This window comes from Vitis riparia, chromosome 3 (genome assembly GCF_004353265.1).
Source record: "Vitis riparia cultivar Riparia Gloire de Montpellier isolate 1030 chromosome 3, EGFV_Vit.rip_1.0, whole genome shotgun sequence".
Lineage (NCBI taxonomy): Eukaryota > Viridiplantae > Streptophyta > Magnoliopsida > Vitales > Vitaceae > Vitis > Vitis riparia.
Window position 1 is genome coordinate 15,468,153 of NC_048433.1, and position 21,043 is coordinate 15,489,195.

A 21,043-nucleotide genomic window follows, 5' to 3' on the forward strand; every position below is an offset into this window, starting at 1 on the left:
TTTCACTTACATTTTGTTAATTTTCTTTTGTTTTGTTTTTTTGTTTTTAAGTTGAAATACGAATAAAATAGTTTACATTTTACATTTTCTATAATTTTAAGATTAATTTTGTAAACTTCAAATACAAATATATATATATATATATATATATATATATATATATATATATATATATATATATATATATATGTAAATACTATTTTCAATTAGAATTGACATAAATTATGAAAAAAAAATAAAATGGAAATAAATTCCCGGAATGATCACCAATTGGAATTCCATATACTTTGGAGTGTCAAATAAGTAAGCATCGGGATAGACCTCTTTCTTTTGCTTTAATTTCCTTTCTTTTGATTCTTGTCCGTTTTCTTAAACCATAAGAATTATGTTCTTTTTTCTAAGATCAATTAAGGTAATAGTACCTAAGGTATAATCAGGAAAATACCAAAGGTGAACCAATTGACCATACTAATTAAATTATTAAGTAAATTAAACATACTTAATAAAATAACTTAAAATATCATAACTTCAAATTAAAAATAACTTTTAAATATTAAGTCAAAATAGTTACTTTATTTTTAATCTTAATAGTTTTTTATCTTATTTACCCACGATATTATGACTACATGGATGGCTAATTTTTTATTGTAAATATTTTGTAATTATTTCATGTATCTATAATATTTTACCTACGAAGATTTGATATTTAATAAATAAATGTCTTATTTAAGATTAATAAAAATAAATATTAGTCAAGGTTTAACAATGACTTGGTTTTTGTAGGTCATTCTAAATGTATGTGAGAGAGGGCATGTGGTAGAGACAATGGCCGATGCTTTGTTTTCAGTGGCCAATGCTTTGTGTTCAGCGTTTTTCGAAGTCTTGATCGAGCGCGCGCATCCGGCGAGAGCCTTAGCCGTAGCCGTAGCCGTAGATCACGATGAGATCAGTAACCTGAACTTACACGTCGGCTTTGACTCAAGTCACAGGAAGAACACAGCGCTTCATATTGCTGCAAGAGTAGGGAACAAGAAAATGGTGGAAGCGTTACTCAGCGAGGGTACGCCAGCTTCGCTTCTCACTGAGAATTCTAAACATGAAACCCCACTTCACATTGCAGCTAGATCTGGCCATGTTCATGTGGTAAAATTTCTTATTGATTGGGCGACCGAGTCCACAGATGTCGAAACTGGAGGGATACAACAGGTACTGAGAATGAGAAACATGGAAGGCAACACGCCATTACATGAAGCTGTTAGAAATGGTCACCATTCTACTGTGCTAGTATTCATGGAAGCAAAGGACTCAGATCTGTTTGTTTCACTCAACAATGCTGGGGAGTCTCCACTTTTAATGGCTGTTGATACTAGGGCAAGTGAAATTGTGAAAACTATATTACCAAATTCAAAGCCCTCTTCTCTTCTCCATAGAAGTTCAAACGGCCAGACAATTCTCCACAGGGCCATTCTGAGAGCTGATTTGAGTAAGATTATTTTTCCATTTTTTTTTTGCCTTTTCCAGGCTTTGATCCTCTTGGTAATTCTAATATTAAAACAACTGCTGATTCCAGTTCGGTTGGCTTCATCCAACGTTTTCATTTATATCACTCAACCACAATTCCCCAATTGTTTGTTAGGACACAAGTAGAAATTTGTGTGATCTAAGAAATTTCTATTTTTCTCTTTATATCTATTTAACACGTGTCTTTCTTTTGTCTCCTAATTGAAACTTTTAAGCGACTATGAAAATTATACTCCAAAATTTGCCGTACCTGGTGAATGAAAAAGATAGCAGCGGAAGAAGTCCTCTTCACTATGCTGCAGCTTCCGGTGCCTTAGCCTTAGTCGATCATTTACTACAACTAAAACCTTCCAATGGATCTTTCCTCGATGGCAATTTAGCAACACCGGCTCATATGGCTGCAGAAAATGGGCATCTGAATGTATTGAAATTGTTTGTCAAGCGCTGCCGCTATTGGGTCGAATTACTCAACAATCACCACCAAAATATCCTTCATGTAGCAGCCCAAAATGGACATCTTAAAGTTGTTCGATATATTCAAAATATGTTCATGGTGAATGATCTATTGAATGAGACCGATGAGGACGGAAACACCCCTTTGCATCTTGCAGCAGCAAAATTGCACAGCAGCATCGTAAGTACTCTTATCCAAACAGGAAATGTGGATACTACGGCAATCAATAAAAAAGGTGAAACAGCTCTCGATATTGCTAGGAAATTTCAGGTGTGAATAAATAGATAAGCATTCTGCTTTCTCTCAGTCTCACAAATGCCTTCGAATTTTTTCTTTTCTTTTCCATTTCTCAATGCAATCAAATAGTAGAAATTAACATTGTCTCTAACTTTTGGCAGTTTGTTTCACCAAGTAATGAAGGAAATGAAGTCACGGATGGGAATCAAGCCCAAGCAACTCCAAACAAGACTGGTTGTGCCGATGATGAAAAGATAGAAGCAAAAAAGGTGCATATAATTCTTTTCTATTTTAAAGAAAAGACAAATAAATAAAAATATAGAAAAAGTCATCCCTTCCAAGGGACAGTTTGAGACAATTACATCTTTTAGTTGTTTACTATAAAAATGAAATGTGTTTGATGTGTTAAAAGGTTTTCAAACTACTTTTAGTATACTCTTCTGTAATAATAGTTCACTACTAACCTTACCACAAAAGAGCTTTCATTTATGGCCTCCTCTGTTGCAGCAACGGACCATAGAAATTCTGAAGGCGGCAAGTGCAAAGCAAGCTAAAAAGTTAGAGGGAATCCTAGAGCAAGAAGATCTTATAATAGAATCAATACGGGACAAGAGGCGTAAAGAAATGGCTGGCACCCTCATAGTAATGGCAACATTAGTTGCAACAGTCACATTCACAGCCGCATTCACCCTTCCAGGGGGCGTCCAAAGTGGAGGTCCACATGAAGGGATGGCAGTGCTAACAAGGAAAGCAGCATTCAAAGCTTTTATTGTCACTGATACAGTGGCTATGACTACATCCATGACTGCTGCAGTGATTCTTTTCACATCATCTTGGAATGATGAGAAAAATAAATGGAATCTGCACTTCATTGCCTTGCAGTTGTTATGGATGTCACTTGCCTCAATGGGACTGGCATTCCTTACTGGACTGTTCACTGTTCTATCACACTCAATGGAGCTTGCTATCATGGTTTGTTTTATTGGCTGTCTCTTCCCAAGTCTCCTCTACTTGCTGGGGCCTCTTATTCTCCCAGAGGAATTTGTTTGGTCACTCATGGAAATCATAGAGAAAATCAAAACCAAAATATACTCATTCTGGATATTGCACAACCAATAAACAAGGTGACACAAGAGTGTCCCTTTGCATGGCTTTGAAACTAGTGCAAATGGAACTCCAAATTATCACACTAATTTCCCGAGTCTGGAGGAGACAAAACCAGAATTTCAGGTATTTTGGGATATTATTAATCTAGTTGATGTACTGTGTATAATAGATACCATTGGAAGTCCTCTGAGTCAAGGTTGTTATGTATTTTATGGAACTTTTCATCATTTCACACTATTCAGAGATGGCCTTGCTTGACTGAGTATGGTTATGTGAAAAACAGGCTCACTATTTTTCTTAGTTTGAGCTTTGTTATTTGCATTTTAAGACTCACTGTGATTGTCATTTACCATTAGTTTATTTAAAGGGTCTTAAAGTAGCATTTACTTTCGTATTAAAAATGCAGTGTGTGGTTTTGGAGCTCATACTCTTGAGGATTGTTGAACCCATATATATATATATATATATATATATATATATATATATATATATATATGGGGTGTAACTCAGACAGTTGTTAACTATGGCTTCTGATGGGTATGATCTCATAGAGGTTTTAGAGGTTTCAGAGGTTGATTGAAGCAAAGATTTGATTACTCTGGTTGCTTTTCCCTGTGTTCAGCTAAAAGGTGGGATGGAGGAACCTCGTTGCTTTGGAATAACAAAGCTTGCAAGGTCATTGGTATTGGGTCCATTAGAATCAGAATGTTTGATGTCTTTGAAAGAGTTCTGCAAGAAGTGAGCTATGTTCCCCAGCTAAAGAGAAACCTCATCTCTCTTGTAATGCTTGATCAAAGTGGTTGTACATTTAAAGCTGAAAATTAATGAAACTTTGGAATAAAAAGAAGGGTTTGCACTCATTGATCGGAGAAACAGCAGTCAGTAAGGTTGATCCTGTAATGAAGAATGATCTTAACAAAACTAAGTTGTAGCATGTGAGTGAAAGGGGATTGTATCAATTACAGAGGCAGGGTTTATTTTGTAGGGAAAGGATTGAAAAACTTGAGTTTTGTGAGCATTGTGTGCTTAGAAAATCAAAGAGAATCAAGTTTTACCTGTTTTGGTGCAATAAAATGGATTAGTTCATCATATGAATAGACCAATTTCAGAAAGAGTCAGCTCTCTGTTGTTGAATGCAGGTTTGCCAAGTACTTCCAGGGCGAAAGCAGTGATGACTTAGTTAACTTGATCAACAGGTGCCCTACATCAGCCATTGGGTTCAAAACACCCCCAGAATTACGGACAGGTACAAAAGTAGACTGTAGCAATTGAAAGATGCTTTGTTGTATACCTTATGCCCACATTAGGTAAACACAAGACAGAATTGAGAGCTAGAAAATGCATTTTTCTAGGATATCCAGAGAGAATTAAGGGCAGTAGGTTATGGTGTATAGAACCTGGAAATTTGTCACATATGGACAGCTAATATGTGGTTGTCCAAAATGTCCATATTATATGCCTTTTTTTTTTTAATTTGTGGACAAAGATACAATTAAATCATGCCCAACATGGAAATATATCAAATTGATGTCAATACTCTGATTAATGTGAGAAAATTTAAATTATTTGACTAATTAGAATACTTTTCTGGAAAAAATTTCCCAACCAAGGGCTGGCCCATGCCCCACCTTATTCTAAGAATCGGGAGAGTTGGGTCAGGGGTGTTTAAGTAATTTAATGGGCTTCGGCTTTAATCCATTCGTAAAGGGGCCTGGCCCTGAACTCAGACCAAAATATTTTTCTATTAGTGTTTGGGTTTGGAGCAAATGGGGGCTACTTGTTTAAGACTTTAAAAAGTTACTACAGGCAAGGAAAACATGCGATCCCCACAGCAGACCCAGTAGCAAGCCCAGAAGTAGGGGTAAGGCCCAATGGCGAGCATGTGGTGGCCGGCCTTCTGGCACCTTTAGAATCCGTTTGGTAAAGCGATTTTAGGAAGCAATTTTAAAATTCATAACATTAATAATTTGTATTTTTTAAATATTAAAAAAATTAAAAACATTACTTAAAATTATTATCAAACATATTTTTTTGAATGAATTTGATAGTACTTTTACTTGAAGTATTTTTAGTAAAATGTTTTCTATAAAAGTGTTTTTAGAAAAATCATTTATCAAATGTTTCTTTATAAAACATTTTAAGTGATTTTGCAAATTTTTAAAAGTTCATTTGTTAGTAATTTTAAAAAATGTTTATAGTCTTTTTAATACTTTAATGATACAAATTTTTAATTATTAAAAAAGTTAAAAACACTTCTTAAAATTACTATCAAATGGGCTTAAGAGTGCATTGATAGTGTTTTTATTTGAAATGTTTTTAAAGTATTTTCTCTAAAAATGTTTTTATAAAACGCATCAATCAACTGTTTCTCCAAAAAATATTGCAAGTGTTTTTTCAATATTTCAAGTGATTTTTCATATTTTTAAAAATATTTTATAAATTTGGTTAAATATCTAATTATTTTTCAAAAACATTTTTTAAGTTAAAAAGTGTTTTCTATAATTTGCCAAATGGACTCTAAAAATATTAAAATTTTGAGGGGAAAGTATTCAAATGGCTTACCATTTAATCAATTGCTTACCTACACCCCTTCTTTCTCACAAATCGCCATACTAACTTCTCTATAACAAGGTACCTTCATATCATCATCTACGAACTTTTGGATGTCTTTGTTATGTCACCAATCTCTTACCCACACATAAATTTGATCAAAGAGTTCGTCGTTGCATATTTGTTGGTTATCCTCTTGGTCAAAAGGGTTATCAAGTTTATGATCTTGAAACTAATAAATTTTTTTCTTCCTGAGATGTTTTTCGTGAACATATATTTTTGTTCCACACTAATCCACAAGAAGAACAACATGATGTGGTAGCTCTTCCTTTACCACAAACCTCATATGAACCCATAACCACAGAAACAACCAAACCCCAAGCCGATGATCAGTCTTTATCTCCACTATCCTTACTTTCATCTCTTCAGTCTACCTCTAACGAACGTACACTTGATCTTGACACCATTGTGTCACCTCCACCTCCTGCTACTCGTCGTTCTAACCGCATCAAGCAACTAAATGTCCAACTCTGGAATTTTCATCTCTACCACACAACCAAGGTTGCTTCCAGCCAATCTTCTTCCTTGTCAGGTACGCGTCACCCTTTGACTCGGTATATTTCCTATGCACAACTCTCACCAAAATATCGGAATTTTTTTTGTGCCATCACCAATCTTGTGGAACCTATAACTTATGAACAGGCAATATTGGATCCAAAATGGCAGGAAGTTATGGCTGCAAAACTCCATGCTCTTGAACAAAATCACACTTGGACACTCACACCTCTCCCTTCCGGTTATCGTCCAATTGGGTGCAAATGGGTGTATAAGATCAAATATAACTCTAATGGCACAGTTAAGCGATACAAAGCTTAGTTGGTGGCGAAAGGCTTCACTCAACGCGAAGGGATTAACTATAAGGAGACCTTTTCTCCTATGGCTAAGTTAACTACAGTTCGATGTTTACTTGCTATAGCTACTATCCGACATTGGTCACTTCACCAAATGGATGTTCAAAATGCCTTTCTCCATGGTGATTTGATTGAAGAAGTCTATATGCAACTGTCGCTTGGTTTTCGTCGACAGGGGGAGACACCTATGGTATGTCGACTCAATAAGTCATTATATGGGCTTAAACAAGCCTCTCGTAGCTGGTTTCAGAAATTTTCTGCCACCATTCAACAAGATGGTTTCCATTAATCAAGGGTTGATTATTCACTTTTCATAAAGATCTCTGGTAATTCTTTCACAGTTGTGTTCATCTATGTAGATGACATGATCATCACCGGCAATGATGAGAATGTAAATGCAGCTCTTAAGGAGTCTCTCCACACCAAATTTCGCATCAAGGACCTCGATCAATTACGATATTTCCTTGGTATTGAAGTTGCTTGTTCTACTGATGGTATTTCGATATCCCAACGAAAATACACTCTTGATATCTTAGATGAAGCAGGCTTGCTTGGGGTCAAACCATTGTCGACACCTATGGAAGAAAATAATAAACTCCTGCCCACAATAGGAGATTTATTGAAGAATCCATCCACTTACAGAAGATTGGTCGAACAACTCATTTATCTTACCATTACAAGGCCAGGAGATAAGTTATTCAGTTCACATTTTAAGCCAGTTTATGCAAGAACCAAGAAAGCCTCATTTGGATGTTGTTCATCATCTTTCGTGGTATCTTAAAGGTGCACCTAGACAAGGATTATATTTTTCCTGCCAAAGGAAATTTGCTACTAAGAGGATTTTGTGATGCAAATTGGGCTCGATGTTCGATCACAAGATGATTTGTGATTGGATGTTGCATTTTTCTTGGAGGAGCTCTTATTTCATGGAAAACCTAGAAACAGACAATAGTGTCAAGGTCATCAGTTGAATCAGAATATCGAGCAATGGCTTCCATTACGTGTGAACTTACATGGCTCAAGTATTTATTGGATGACTTGTAGGTAGAACACTCGCAACCAGCCAAACTATTCTATGATAGTAAAGCAGCACTCCATATTGCTGCTAATCCAGTTTACCATGAACGTACCAAGCATATAGAAATCGATTGCCATGTTGTTCGAGAACGAATTCAATCAGGTGCCATAGTAACTGCTCATGTTCCATCATCTTGCCAGCTTGCTAATTTGTTCACTAAGCCACTCAATTCATCAATTTTTCATTCCCTTCTCAACAAGTTTGGCATTCTTGACATACACGCTCCAACTTGAGGGGGAGTATTATGGGAAAAGAATCAAGGATCCCATAACTTGAGGATGAGATTTGAATGTATATAGAAGATTATTTTTTATTGATTGTAACTGATACGTTTGCACATAGATTCCTAGAATAGTCTAACCAATGCTTTGTATATATGCATTTTCTTCCCTTAAGTTGATTGATTGAATACACAACAGATTTCCAGACTTCCAAAATACTATGTTCTGCTCTTTTTCTTTTCAAAAACAACTGTTGATTCAAGTTTGGTTGGTTTCATCCAACGTTTTCATTTATGTCACTCAACGACAATTCCCCAATTGTTTGTTAGGACACAAGTAGAAATTTGTGTGATCTCAGAAATTTCTAATTTTTTCTTTATATCTATTTAACACGTGTCTTTCTTTTGTCTCCTAATTGAACCTTTTAAGAGACTATGAAAATTATACTCCAAAATTTGCCGAGCCTGGTGAATGAAAAAGATAGCTGCGGAAGAAGTCCTCTTCACTATGCTGCAGCCTCCGGTGCCTTGCTTTGGTCGATCATTTACTACAACGAAAACCTTTCAATGGATCTTTCCTCGATGGCAATTTAGCAACACCGGCTCATATGGCTGCAGAAAATGGGCATCTAAATGTATTGAAATTGTTTGTCAAGCGCTGCCGCTATTGGGTCGAATTACTCAACAATCACCACCAAAATATCCTTCATGTAGCAGCCCAAAATGGACATCTTAAAGTTGTTCGATATATTCAAAATATGTTCATGGTGAATGATCTATTGAATGAGACCGATGAGGACGGAAACGCCCATTTGCATCTTGCAGCAGCAAAATTGCACAGCAGCATCGTGAGTACTCTTGTCCAAACAGGAAATATGGATACTACAGCAATCAATAAAAAAGGTGAAACAGTCCTGGATATTGCTAGGAAATTTCAGGTATGAATAAATGGATAAGCATTCTGCTTTCTCTCCGTCTCACAAATGCCTTTCCATTTCTCATTGCAATCAAATAGTAGAAATGAACATTGTCTCTAACTTTTGGCAGCTTGTTTCACCAAGTAATGAAGGAAATGAAGGCACGGATGGGAATCAAGCCCAAGCAACTCCAAACGAGACTGGTTGTGCTGGTGATGAAAAGATAGAAGCAAAAAAGGTACATATAATTATTTTCTATTTAAAGAAAAGACAAATAAATAAAAATATAGAAAAAGTCATCCCTTCCAAGGGACAGTTTGAGACAATTACTCTTCTGTAATAATATTTCACTACTAACCTTACCACAAAAAAGCTTTCATTCATGGTTTCCTCTGTTGCAGCAACGGACCATAGAAATTCTGAAGGCGGCAAGTGCAAAGCAAGCTAAAAAGTTTGAGGGAATCCTAGAGCAAGAAGATCTTATAATAGAATCAATACGGGACAAGAGGCGTAAAGAAATGGCTGGCACCCTCATAGTAATGGCAACATTAGTTGCAACAGTCACATTTACAGCCGCATTCACCCTTCCAGGGGGCGTCCAAAGTGAAGGTCCACATCAAGGGATGGCAGTGCTAACAAGGAAAGCAGCATTCAAAGCTTTTATTGTCACTGATACAGTAGCTATGACTACATCCATGACTGCTGCAGTGATTCTTTTCACATCATCTTGGAATGATGAGAAAAATAAATGGAATCTGCACTTTATTGCCTTGCAGTTGTTATGGATGTCACTTGCCTCAATGGGACTAGCATTCCTTACTGGACTGTTCACTGTTCTATCACACTCAATGGAGCTTGCTATCATGGTTTGTTTTATTGGCTGTGTCTTCCCAAGTCTCCTCTGCTTGCTGGGGCCTCTTATTCTCCCAGAGGAATTTGTTTGGTCACTCGTGGATATCATAGAGAAAATCAAAACCAAAATATACTCATTCTGGATATTGCACAACTAATAAACAAGATGACACAAGAGTGTCCCTTTTCATGGATTTGAACCTAGCTAGTGCAAATGGATTTGAATACCCTTGAACATCCTGCAAAAGAGTGCCCGGATGGGTTTTGGGCAGACTTCTCCGATGGTTAAGTTAGTTGAAGCCATTTTGCCTTAAGAAGAAAGAAATGTAGAAAAACCACTTACCTTCCATTCTCGTCATTTTAAACTTTCCTTTTAATGTAGTAACATCTCATTGATGTTGCATAACAGTAGAGTGAGCATAACCGACGTGTATTTATGGAGCCTACCCGGTTAGGTTTTGTATGTACGGGATTCAGTGCTCGTTTATGGAAGGAGTCTGGATCCCCACAATAATAAAATTCCTTGTCATTAGATTGGATGGTTAAATTAGAGTTAAACCCTTATTATCAATATCTACTACTTATCATCATATAAATATATATATCAATTATTCACATCTACTATAATTCATTACAATTTTTTTCAAAGTCAGTAAGATTATTGGATTTTTTTTCTCTATCCTTATTAACTATTTTTTTACTCCAACAATTCCTATTAGGATTACAAGAGAAATATGACTACTAAGAAGTCTTTTTTTAAAGCCTTTCTACTCAAAGAAGACAACTTCGAAAATTGGAGCATTCAGATGAAGACTTTACTTGATTCCAAAAGTGTATGGGAAGTCACAAAAAAAGGCTCTCAAGTGCCTGAAGATGAATGTAAGCCATTGCAGACTCAAAGGGATTATATTAGTGATGCAAGCAAGCTCTTAGCTTCATCTATCAAGCTATAGATGAAAATACTTTTGAGAAGATATCGCGTGCAAATACTACCAAAGAAGCATGGGAGATACAGGAAGACAACTCTTACAAAACAACTGACAAGGTAAGAAAAATGTTGCCTTCAAATTCATTTGGAATAATTTGAAATTTTTCTTCTTAAAGAGTTTATATTAATTTCTAAAGTTAGTTTTATAATGACATTGCCCATCAGAAAAGTCATGGCTCGTACCAAGGCCAAAGCCGATAGATGACTATAGGGTTGGAAAGAGAACTTGACATAGCTAGAAATCACTAAAACAAAATGCAGTACCAAAATGAATGCTATAATAGTGTAAACTACTGTCTACCAAAAACAAACACAAAATCTGACTCAAGCATAAACACGGTACTAGCCTTGGAAACCCAAATAGATATGTTTATCATATTTGGTAACAATCAAATAAGCCAAAATATAAACTGGGAAAAGATTGAGTCAGTTGCAGATAACAAAATCCAGTGGCCTAGACCATGAGCCATGCTTAATTAATTATTCTCAACCATATTGCCAATTTTGATTCTGCACCCAATGATTAAGATAATGAAACAAGTATTAAAATGGTTAATCCAATTAAAATATTATGAAGGCATACCATAATGAAGAATAATAATTTTCTAACGATGTAGTTAAATTTTTCATGTGATCATAGTTCAAATGAAAACTGTCATTGAAATTTCTATAGATATAGGTATGCAAAAACAAATTTAGATGTGTTGTCCCAAGACTACACATCTTGCTAGCCCCTTATCAAACATCAATATGAAATTAACATCCTCAGATTGAAGATTGATATCAAGAATTAGTAGGTATAGATTATCCATTGGCAGCTAGTGTTTCCCTCAGGGCATCTTACTATCAAATCAACATGCTACAATAGTGGGAGTATGCATATCAGAACTTTCCATATCTAGAATCAATGATTTATTTGTGTCTAAGTCTTTGAGGTCACTTTTTAAGCAAAGAATCTACAATGAAGTGTTAATACATTAACACGGAAATTATTAAACTGTCTTCATATCCACAAGACATTGGGAATATTTTTCCAAGCCCTCAATGCTCCAAAACTTAAAAATCAAAAAAAGTATAAAAGATTTTTTCCCAAAAATTTAATATAACCTTAGGATCAAAAAAGGACAAAAGAAGTTTCCCTAAGTCAAATGTGCCTCTTAGGGCACAAAAACCTTGAAAATCCACTTTTGGAACATCAAAACAGCCTTTCTATTTTTTGATTCAAAAGTCAAGCTACTCAATTTCTTGGCAAGCCACTTTCAATGAATTAACAATATTCTTTTGATTCATTGACCATCTTATTTCAATTCAAGAATTGGGTTGAACCCCATCTTTTTGCCCACTTTCTTGGTTATACCATCATTCCTTCAAAATTTTTATTCAGCGTCTTTAAACTCACAATCGAGACAACAATGTACCCAGATTCCCTAAATCAAGCATTTTACCTATTGAACTTGAATGAGTTTTGCACAAGAAAAGAGGTTTAGCTTTTGGATTTTCTGAAAAACTAATATTTATCTTAATTTAAATGGTCCTCAAACCTCTAACTAATCTTATAGGAATGTCTAACATGAATATTATAAATGCAACCATAATAAGGGACTTAAAAAACATGACAATAGAGTCAATAGACTGGGAAATGTTAAGAGTTATTTATTTCATATATTAGATTTATTATTTTTCCTTTTAGGAGTAGAGTACATTAATTCTTTTCTTTTTTATTTAACATATTTAAACTCTATTTGTCTTGTGCCTTTTTTTTAAGGTGTTTGAATAAGAAACTCTAGATTTTCTTTCCTCTTTCTCTTTATAATTCTTTGAATCTCACATGGCATCAAAGCACAATTAATTTTAATGGAACTCCTAATTTATTCTTTCATTGAGGAGAGTTTAATCTTCATTTTTTATTATAGGGTGTTGCATTTGTTTTTCATACCTAATCATGATATTTGTTTTATATTTGTTTTCTTTAGTTTTTATTGTTTTCATTTGTTTAGTGGTTATTTGTTGTTTATCCGTCATGGCTGCTGAAAAAGATGATTCTCTTCAATCTATTAGTATGAGATGGGATGGAAAAAATTATTCATAGTGAAGTGATGTGATGAAAAATTTGTTGGAATCAAATGTTATTAATTTAGTTATAATCAATAAAAGAATTTTATAAACATAGTTAAATTTCATTTGAAATCATTTTATAAGTTATTTAATATGATTCAAACTCTTGAAGAAGTAGTCAAATAAAATGAGACAATGGAAGTCAGTTAGGTTTTAGTACTCTTTAGTGATTAGATATGTAAATTATGATATGTTAAATAAAATAAGAAATTATCATAGTATTCTCTTCCACTTGTTTAATGGATTATGTTTAACTTTCAAAACCAATACTTATTACATTCACTATTTTGAATTGTACTTAAATAATAAAAATTGATATTCCTTCTTGTTTTTGTGCAGTCTCTTTTACAAGAGAGAGCAGTGGACACAAGCTCTATGGAGAAAGATGATGATAAAATAAAAGAAAATCAGGTAAATATGCGTGGTTAGGATATACTTTTTTGTTTTCTATTTTTAAAAATAAAAATAATAATTTTATATAAAATATAAAAACTTTCAAAATTTACATTAGAAAGCTAATAAATTTTAAAAACTACTTAAAATTTTGATGTCTCAATAAATTTGTATTAATTTTTTTTTAAAAAAAATTGAAATTTAATCTTAAATAGATAAGGTAAGTCTATACTTCTTTCTATAAGAGTTTTTTCTTGTTATATATAAATTATTACTATATTTTGTTTTTGTTTTTTCTTGTTATATATAAATTATTGATATGTTTTATTTTTAAAAACCAAAAACAAGAAGTGTATTAAAACTAGATTTACATTGTTTCTATATCAAAAAAAAAAAAAAAAGTTAAAGGGAACATGAAGATAAAGAATTGAATTTTCTATGAGTGCCTATGGTCTTGGTGTTATTGCAACTAATTTTGATGATTTTTTTTTAAAATATTATCATTAACCATGTAGAAAAAAGCTTGCTTTATGAAAAGTTTTAAATTCTTAAACTATTTTGATAACATCATATCACCTGCAATATGCCTTAAACAAGCATATTATGAGGCTTTGTTTAATAACTTAAGAGTGTCTTCTCCAAAAATTTATATAAGAATGGAAGTAGTGGTGTGAAACAAAGCTAATCTAAATAAGCGAATCACCCAAGAAGGAGGGTGCATTGAGTTTTAAAAAAAAAAAATTGAAAAACCTTTAAATAAACAAGTAATAGTTCAATAAATGTAAAGAGATTGAGATAGAGAAATGCAAACACTGATTTGTAGTGGTTTATCGCCTATCTCTACTCTTCTCAAGTTCCTTCCAAGTGAAAGCTCCACTAATCCGAAGCTTTCAACCCAAGTTTTCAAGTCTTTACAATTGGATTCACCGGCTCCATTGGGCTCTACAAATCTTTCTTCAAGTTCAATCCTAACTTGAAACTGTAACACTTAACCTTACTCAAATAAATGAGAGTTTAAGCACACTCAACCTAACTCAATAAATGAACAAATATAAAGAAGTTATGATGAATCACAAAAGTGCACTAGGATTGAATTTGAAAGTGAATGATCAATGCCCCAAAGAAAGAGTTTTAATGAGAGAAGCATGTAAGTAAAGAGTTTAATATAAGTGTTCTCATGGCAATAAATAAATGAGAGTTCTCTATTTATAAGTTTACAACCTCAAACACTAAAAAGTACACCAAGTGGCATTCTTGATTGAGCTCTAGTTCAATTAGTTGACTAGCTGTTGGACAATTAATGCTCCACAAATGACTGTTAGGTGATTCGCGCATGGATTCCCAGTCGGGTCATTTAATCAAAAACATTTATAAAACCTATGACCTCATACTAGTGTAGCAAAGCTACTATAGTATAGTGGCTCTAGGGTCGAACTCTGGATGGGTTTTCATTCTACCAGTGATATACTCGTGATTAGAAATTAAATTTAATGACTTCCTTTATCAAAAACTTAAAGCTTAAAAGAAAATAAAATTTGTTTTGAAAGTATTTGAAACTAAATTAACATAAACTAATTAAAATGGAAGAAAGAAAGTTTCTCGGAGCTAAGGATTGCTAGGATCAAGTTTAAAATGCAAAGTGGAAAATTCCGGATTTTTCTCCTCGCATTGGGGATTTAACCTATAGTTATTTCCCGAACCGGTGTAGGTTTGACAATGAAGATTTAATCCATAAAATCAATAGAAATGGTAGTCAAGGTCCATTAATGGCTTTAGACACTATATAGGTCTTCACCTTGAACCACTTTCCAATGGCTCGTACATGATAACTAATGGACTAATATGGATCTAGCAATAAGCATCCATAAAGACCTGAAGCTTACCATGTATTGGCCATTCAAAGTGATTCTAAGGGATTTAAAGCAAAACTTTGGATTAAAAAGCCATTTATGAACTTCAACTACCTGAATTTAATGCACGAGAATTTTCCAACTTTTCATCTGGACTTTTCACCTAGCTTCCTTCACTCCAAGAAACCGAGAGTTTAGCCTCTCATCCTCTGAGAAAACATCCTCAGAGGTTGTTTGGCTTCCAAGAAAGAGAAAATAGTAACGAGAAAATAGAAAATAAGAGTGCTCTGTATATTGCTAAGTGTTCAGCTCAACACCCGTGTTACATGGTTCAAGAGGTGATTTCCACCCCTTATATAGTTTTTACAAAAGCAAAGCTTTTCATTGGCTTGCTACAAGGAGAAGAAAGGAAATTTACATCAAAAGAACTTAAGAAAATATCTAAAGTGAAGTCGGCAAAACAGGGGAGGGGGTGTGCGAATTTCGCACACCTCAGAAGGAATTTCGCATAGGTATGCGAATTTCGCATACCCTTCAGAAGGTATGCGAAATTTTCGCATACCTGGAGCAGTTCTCTTCCGAAAGTCATAACTTCCTCGTTTCAGCTCCAAATCATGCACAGTTTGAAGCGTTGGATTCTTGACTTCTTGAGCTTCGAAACGGTATATAGCATGTAAAAAATGGACTTCGGGAAGTGCTCCAAAAGTGCCAAAGAACACTGCAGCTGCTCACTTCAGATTTCCTCCTTGCTTCTCTTTTGATTTTCTTTGCTTCTCTTTGCTTTTCTTCTTTGGTTGGCTTGTCTTAATGATCCAAAAAGATGTCAAAACACTAAAACTAGCCACAAATATGATTAGAAGTCATTGCTAGGTCCTTAACATGCCAATTGGAATAAAGGTGAAGAATTACTACACAAAAGTGCTTAAAACATAATGACTTAAAGGTGTAAAATGGCACTTTTGGGTAGTAATCACTCCCCCCAACTGACACATTGCTCGTCCCTGAGCAATGAAGGAGAGAAAAAGAAAGAAAAATAGATAATAATAATTCACAAAATCATGCTGATCACTCCAAAAAATAATCAAGTGGCATGATTGGATCAAACTCTCACATGGCAAGTCAAAGATATAAAACTCAATCATCAACAAGAGTTATCAAATAACTTACCAATCACAACTTGCAAAGAGTGGGCATTATGCAAATTTGAGTATCAAAATAATTTCCACTCCCAAAGGATCAATACTTAATCTTCCACAAAAATCTAAGTGTTAAGGTGCTTAGTTTCCAGTTATAGTATGTCAAACTATATTCTCCCCCCAACTAAGTTTTTCTCTAACTTTAGCAACACTACTCATATATAAAAGGTTAAGAACGCACCCCTTTTCTTTTTTTTTTTTTCTTTTTTTTTTTTTTTTTTTTTTAAGACTTCACCCATCCACCCATGTAACGAGCATTGAGGTCAGTGAACTCCCAACCAGTAAAGGCTTAGGGCACCAGGCTTTAAAGATTTTCACCATATACCCCTCGGACCTTGCTCGGGTTTCAAAGCAAGTGAAGCGAAAATTATTTCATAAGACACATTGGTCTTTATAAGGTGTCCCAACACTAATAGAATGAAGTCAATGGCACCAAGTTGAAATTTCCTAAGTTAGGGAGTGAAAAAGTTTTCCATCTTATAACTGGAATCTAATGTATTCAGTGTGTGAAAAGATTAGAGTGGAGGACTTAAGATTGAAAACAAAAGGAGCTTCAACAATTTATCAACTTTAATAAGCATAATACAAACTTTGAGACTATGGCAATAAGATAAGAATTTAATTTCTCCCATTTACTTTTGAGAATTTATCTTTGAGAAAACAAAGAGAGTTTGCAAAAAATTTTGTTAGCAAAATAATTTAACCAACAATTCAACAACTTACTTCCTCAATTCTCCCCCAACTAGGACGAACATTGTCCCCAATGTTCCAAAAACAAACGATAAAATAAGGGAGGAAGTGATACCTCCTGATAGTAAGGGATTCTGAATGAAGAGGAGAAACCACATGCTTCATAAGAAAAGGAAAATCATAAGTGTACTGAATAGAGGAAATAAAATCGAAGCTAACATACACAAAAAGAGAAGATGTCTATATAAACTGAGAGAGTACAATATACAAAATAAACATGGAGTACATCCAATCCCAGTATAACAGTGGTCCAAATATGTAAGACATCTAAACACGTAGCATATAGATACAAAAAAGAGAGAGGAGTGATCGTATGATCAAGTGGTAGGCTCCTCTGGTGGATAGGAGGGGTCCTCCGCTGCAACTGTGGAAGGAACCTCTACAGGTGGAACTGGTGGTGAAAGACCGAGATGCTGCTGAATCTCCCGGAGAATGAGAGTCTGCTGTCCTGCTGAAGTTGGAAGTGGTCCATGCGCTCCATAATGGCTGTCTGAGTAGTGGTCAAAGTCTGGAAAGAAGCGAGCAAAGCACGATACTCGGCACCAGGGATAGTAATGGGCGGCTCTGATATAGGAGGAACAGCAGGTGGGGCATCAGATGATGCGGCCTCTGGTACTGGCTGTGGAGGCTCTGAAGTGGATGGAGCAGGAGGGACTTCCCTTGGCTCGGGAAGTTCTGGCAACTGGCGATGGAGCCATATCTGAGTCCATTGGTCAAGAGAGAAGGTCTCTCGACAATGGTGGCGAGGCTCAGAATGAGGGTCTGCAGGAAAACCCATATGGGCCAAAACATGGCATAGCAGCCGAGGGAAAAGTAAAGGAATGGAGTCTGCCCTCGCAAGATGCCGCCTATGTACCTTCTCCTCGAAATGGAGGAGAGCGGCCATAACCAAATGATGAGGGGCAAAGTAGTAACCCTCATAGATACGAAATAATGCCTCCAAAATGGCCCCTCGCCTCTGCACTGTATGCTGGAGAGGAAAAGATTGGCGCGAAGCACCACATCGACTAAGAGCAAGTACTCTCTGGTGGGAGCTCTCTCCTCAATATGGTCCTCTGGGAAGATGTCCCTCGAGATAGGCTACGAACCATGTCCCACTCAGAAAGTGGGGCCCAGCGTCTAAATACAGCGGATCTACTGGTGCATAAGGGATATGGAAAGCATCGGCAATCTGTCTAGCCCCCAAAATAGCCCTGGCGTCCATCAATAGTAAAAAGGATCGAGGCTGGTATCGGACGCCACGAGTAGTCATAGACTGATAAAAGTCTAATGCTACTCGAGGATAATAGAACTGGGGCAGAGTCATAAAGGGTACAAGATGGTACCTCTGAAGTAGACGATATGAATCTCGTAACTCATGCCGCTGTCGCATCAGAGAATGATCAAAATAGGTCTCGACATGAAAGTCTCGCGATCGGCAATCGGAGTTGCCCTCAATGGCGAGCTGGCTAGGGCGCCTAGCAGAAGAAGGCTGAGTGCTCTGGATGACTCTCCTCGCTTTGTAGTCTCGCTTTCTTTAAAGGAGGACTCCGAGGTGGAATTTGTGTAGGGGCCACAGACTGGCGGATGCTCTCCTCGTATAATATCTGCTCTGAGGTGCCGAATCAAATAAAAGTGAGGGCGCATCAAGTGGGCCCGCACAGGGCGGCTCTCTGACTGCTCTGGGAAGCTGAAGTAGATCCTCCTCGGTCTTGGGCATGATTAAATGATGAAAGGAGGCTCAGAAGCTTGGGTTTATGGAAGGTAAGGGTGGAGAAGCTAAAATTTTCGCACAGGGGTGTGCGAATTTCGGCATACCTCAAGAGGGGGTATGCGAATTTCGCATACCTCAAGAGGGGTATGCGAATTTCGCACAGGGCACTATTCACCCACGCGGCTAAAGATGATGGCTATTTTGAAATGGTGAGAATTTGTGGCTTTTGAGGATGGGAATTGGTGGCTTAGTAAGGAAAAGGATTTGTCATGGTGAATGGGCTTGGAATTTGGGATATTTAAGTGGAAAATTGGAGAATTGGAGCTCCCATGGCCGGCGGCAATGAATTTCTTTTGAAGAAATTAAGGCTTGGATGCTTATGGTTGGGCTTTGGATTAGCATGAACAAGGTTTGGATGGATATGGAAGTTTTTAGAGTGTTGGGTGATGAATTGGAAGGATTTTGATGGTGGAGGAAGATGGAATTGCCGAATTGGAAGATGATGAATAGTGATTGCCGCTGGGAATGGGAGTGGAAAATATTGGAGATGGGCTGCTATGGTGGTGTTGATGATGATGATTGATGAAGAAAAGGGGTTTATGGATGGGAATGGTGATCGGAAGAGAGGTTTTGAGAGAATTGAAGAAGAGCTTGAAGTTTTTGAATGGAGAATGAAACTTTAAAAAGAGAAAAATGAGTTCGCATACCTTAAAATGGTTGCGAAAATTTCGCATACCTGTAATTCTCCAAGACAGAGAGTGTGTTTTGAAAATTGGCGCAAAAACAAATTCGCACCGGGTTCGCATCAGGTTCGCCATACCTGTGAAATTCGCACAGGGGACAGAGAGTATGCAATTTTGAAAAGTGGAGCAAAATGAATTCGCACCGGGTAGGGGAGGTATGCGAAATTCGCATACCTCAAAAGGGGGTATGCGAAATTTGCTGAACTTGATTTTTTTCTCCCCTGTTTTCCTCTGTTTCCACCAAGACTCCATTCTTCAAGCCTTCCTACCTACATGTTAACACAAAAAAAACACAATTCAAACCATATTAGAATGAATTTAACATCAAAAATAGAAATCAAAACATGCATAAATACAAGAAAACACTAAGTTAAACTAAAATCAACTTAAAAGAAAACAAAAAGAGGATGAACTTTTTAGTCTTTGGAGAGACTAAGTTCACTCATGAAATTTGACCCTGATTTAGCTTGCCCGGATCCCATATGAAGTTTGCATCCTTCTTTTGAGACTTGGTTTGTATGATTTTCCATACAAAGCTTGGGGAAAGTGGAGGGATGTGATTCTTCATCATTTCTTCCTTGATGACTATCTCTGTGGTTCTTCATTTATGTAGTCATCTTTCTCTGTACTTTTCCCCTTTCTTTTTCCTTTGATTTCCTCCCTATTGAACAGTAGTAAGATCTTTTCCCGTCTCCTCCAAGGAGACATGATAGCTAGCACATCAGAGGGTTCAGGTAACCCTTCTTCAAGAACTTCAAGGCTTTCATTCAAGCTCTCTTCTAAGCTCTTGTCACAATGCTCTTCAACCAAGGTGTTGATCAGGCACACCTCCTCCAATCCTTCATCCTCTTCTGGGTGAAGATGCCTCTTGCAAAGATGGAATATGTTTAATTCCACGGTCATGTTTCCAAATGTGAGTTGCATCACCCCATTTCTACAATTGATGACGGCATTGGAGGTAGCCAGGAAAGGTCTCCCAAGGATGATTGGCACATAATTGGCTTCCATAACAGTGGGATCGGTATCAAGCACAACAAAATCCACGGGATAGTAGAATTTGTCCACTTGCACTAGAACATCCTTTATCACTCCCCTTGGGATTTTGACAGATCTATCAGCTAAGGAGAGAGTGATGGCTGTGGCTTCAATCCTCCAAGTCCTAGTTGCTTGTACACAGAGTATGGGACAAATTCACACTCGCCCCCAAGTCTAGTAAAGCTTTCTCTACCAGTGTTCCTCCAATGTTGACTGCAATGGTGGGGCAACCCGGATCTTTATACTTGACTGGAGATTTACTCTGAATGATAGCACTTACTTGCTCAGTGAGAAATGCATTCTTTGTCACATGTAGCCCTCTCTTGACCGTGCACAAATCCTTCAGAAACTTTGCATATGTGGGGACTTGCTTGATCATATCAAGTAAGGGTATATTCACCTTCACTTGTCTCAAGACTTCAAGAATTTCTGG

At 36.2% G+C, this 21,043-nt stretch overlaps 2 protein-coding genes across 2 annotated transcripts; both read left to right on the top strand.

The window, feature by feature from the left end:
* The first annotated feature begins 825 nt into the window (after positions 1-825).
* On the top strand, positions 826-2,251 carry LOC117910984 (ankyrin-1-like). Its single transcript, XM_034825154.1, has 2 exons — positions 826-1,483; positions 1,788-2,251. Exons 1-2 carry the CDS (start codon positions 826-828, stop codon positions 2,249-2,251), a joined length of 1,122 nt encoding a protein of 373 aa, XP_034681045.1.
* Positions 2,252-9,461: 7,210 nt separating this feature from the next.
* Positions 9,462-10,011, top strand: LOC117908765 (protein ACCELERATED CELL DEATH 6-like). Its single transcript, XM_034822476.1, has one exon. It carries the CDS (start codon positions 9,514-9,516, stop codon positions 10,003-10,005), a length of 492 nt encoding a protein of 163 aa, XP_034678367.1. The 5' UTR covers positions 9,462-9,513; the 3' UTR covers positions 10,006-10,011.
* Positions 10,012-21,043: the final 11,032 nt, after the last annotated feature.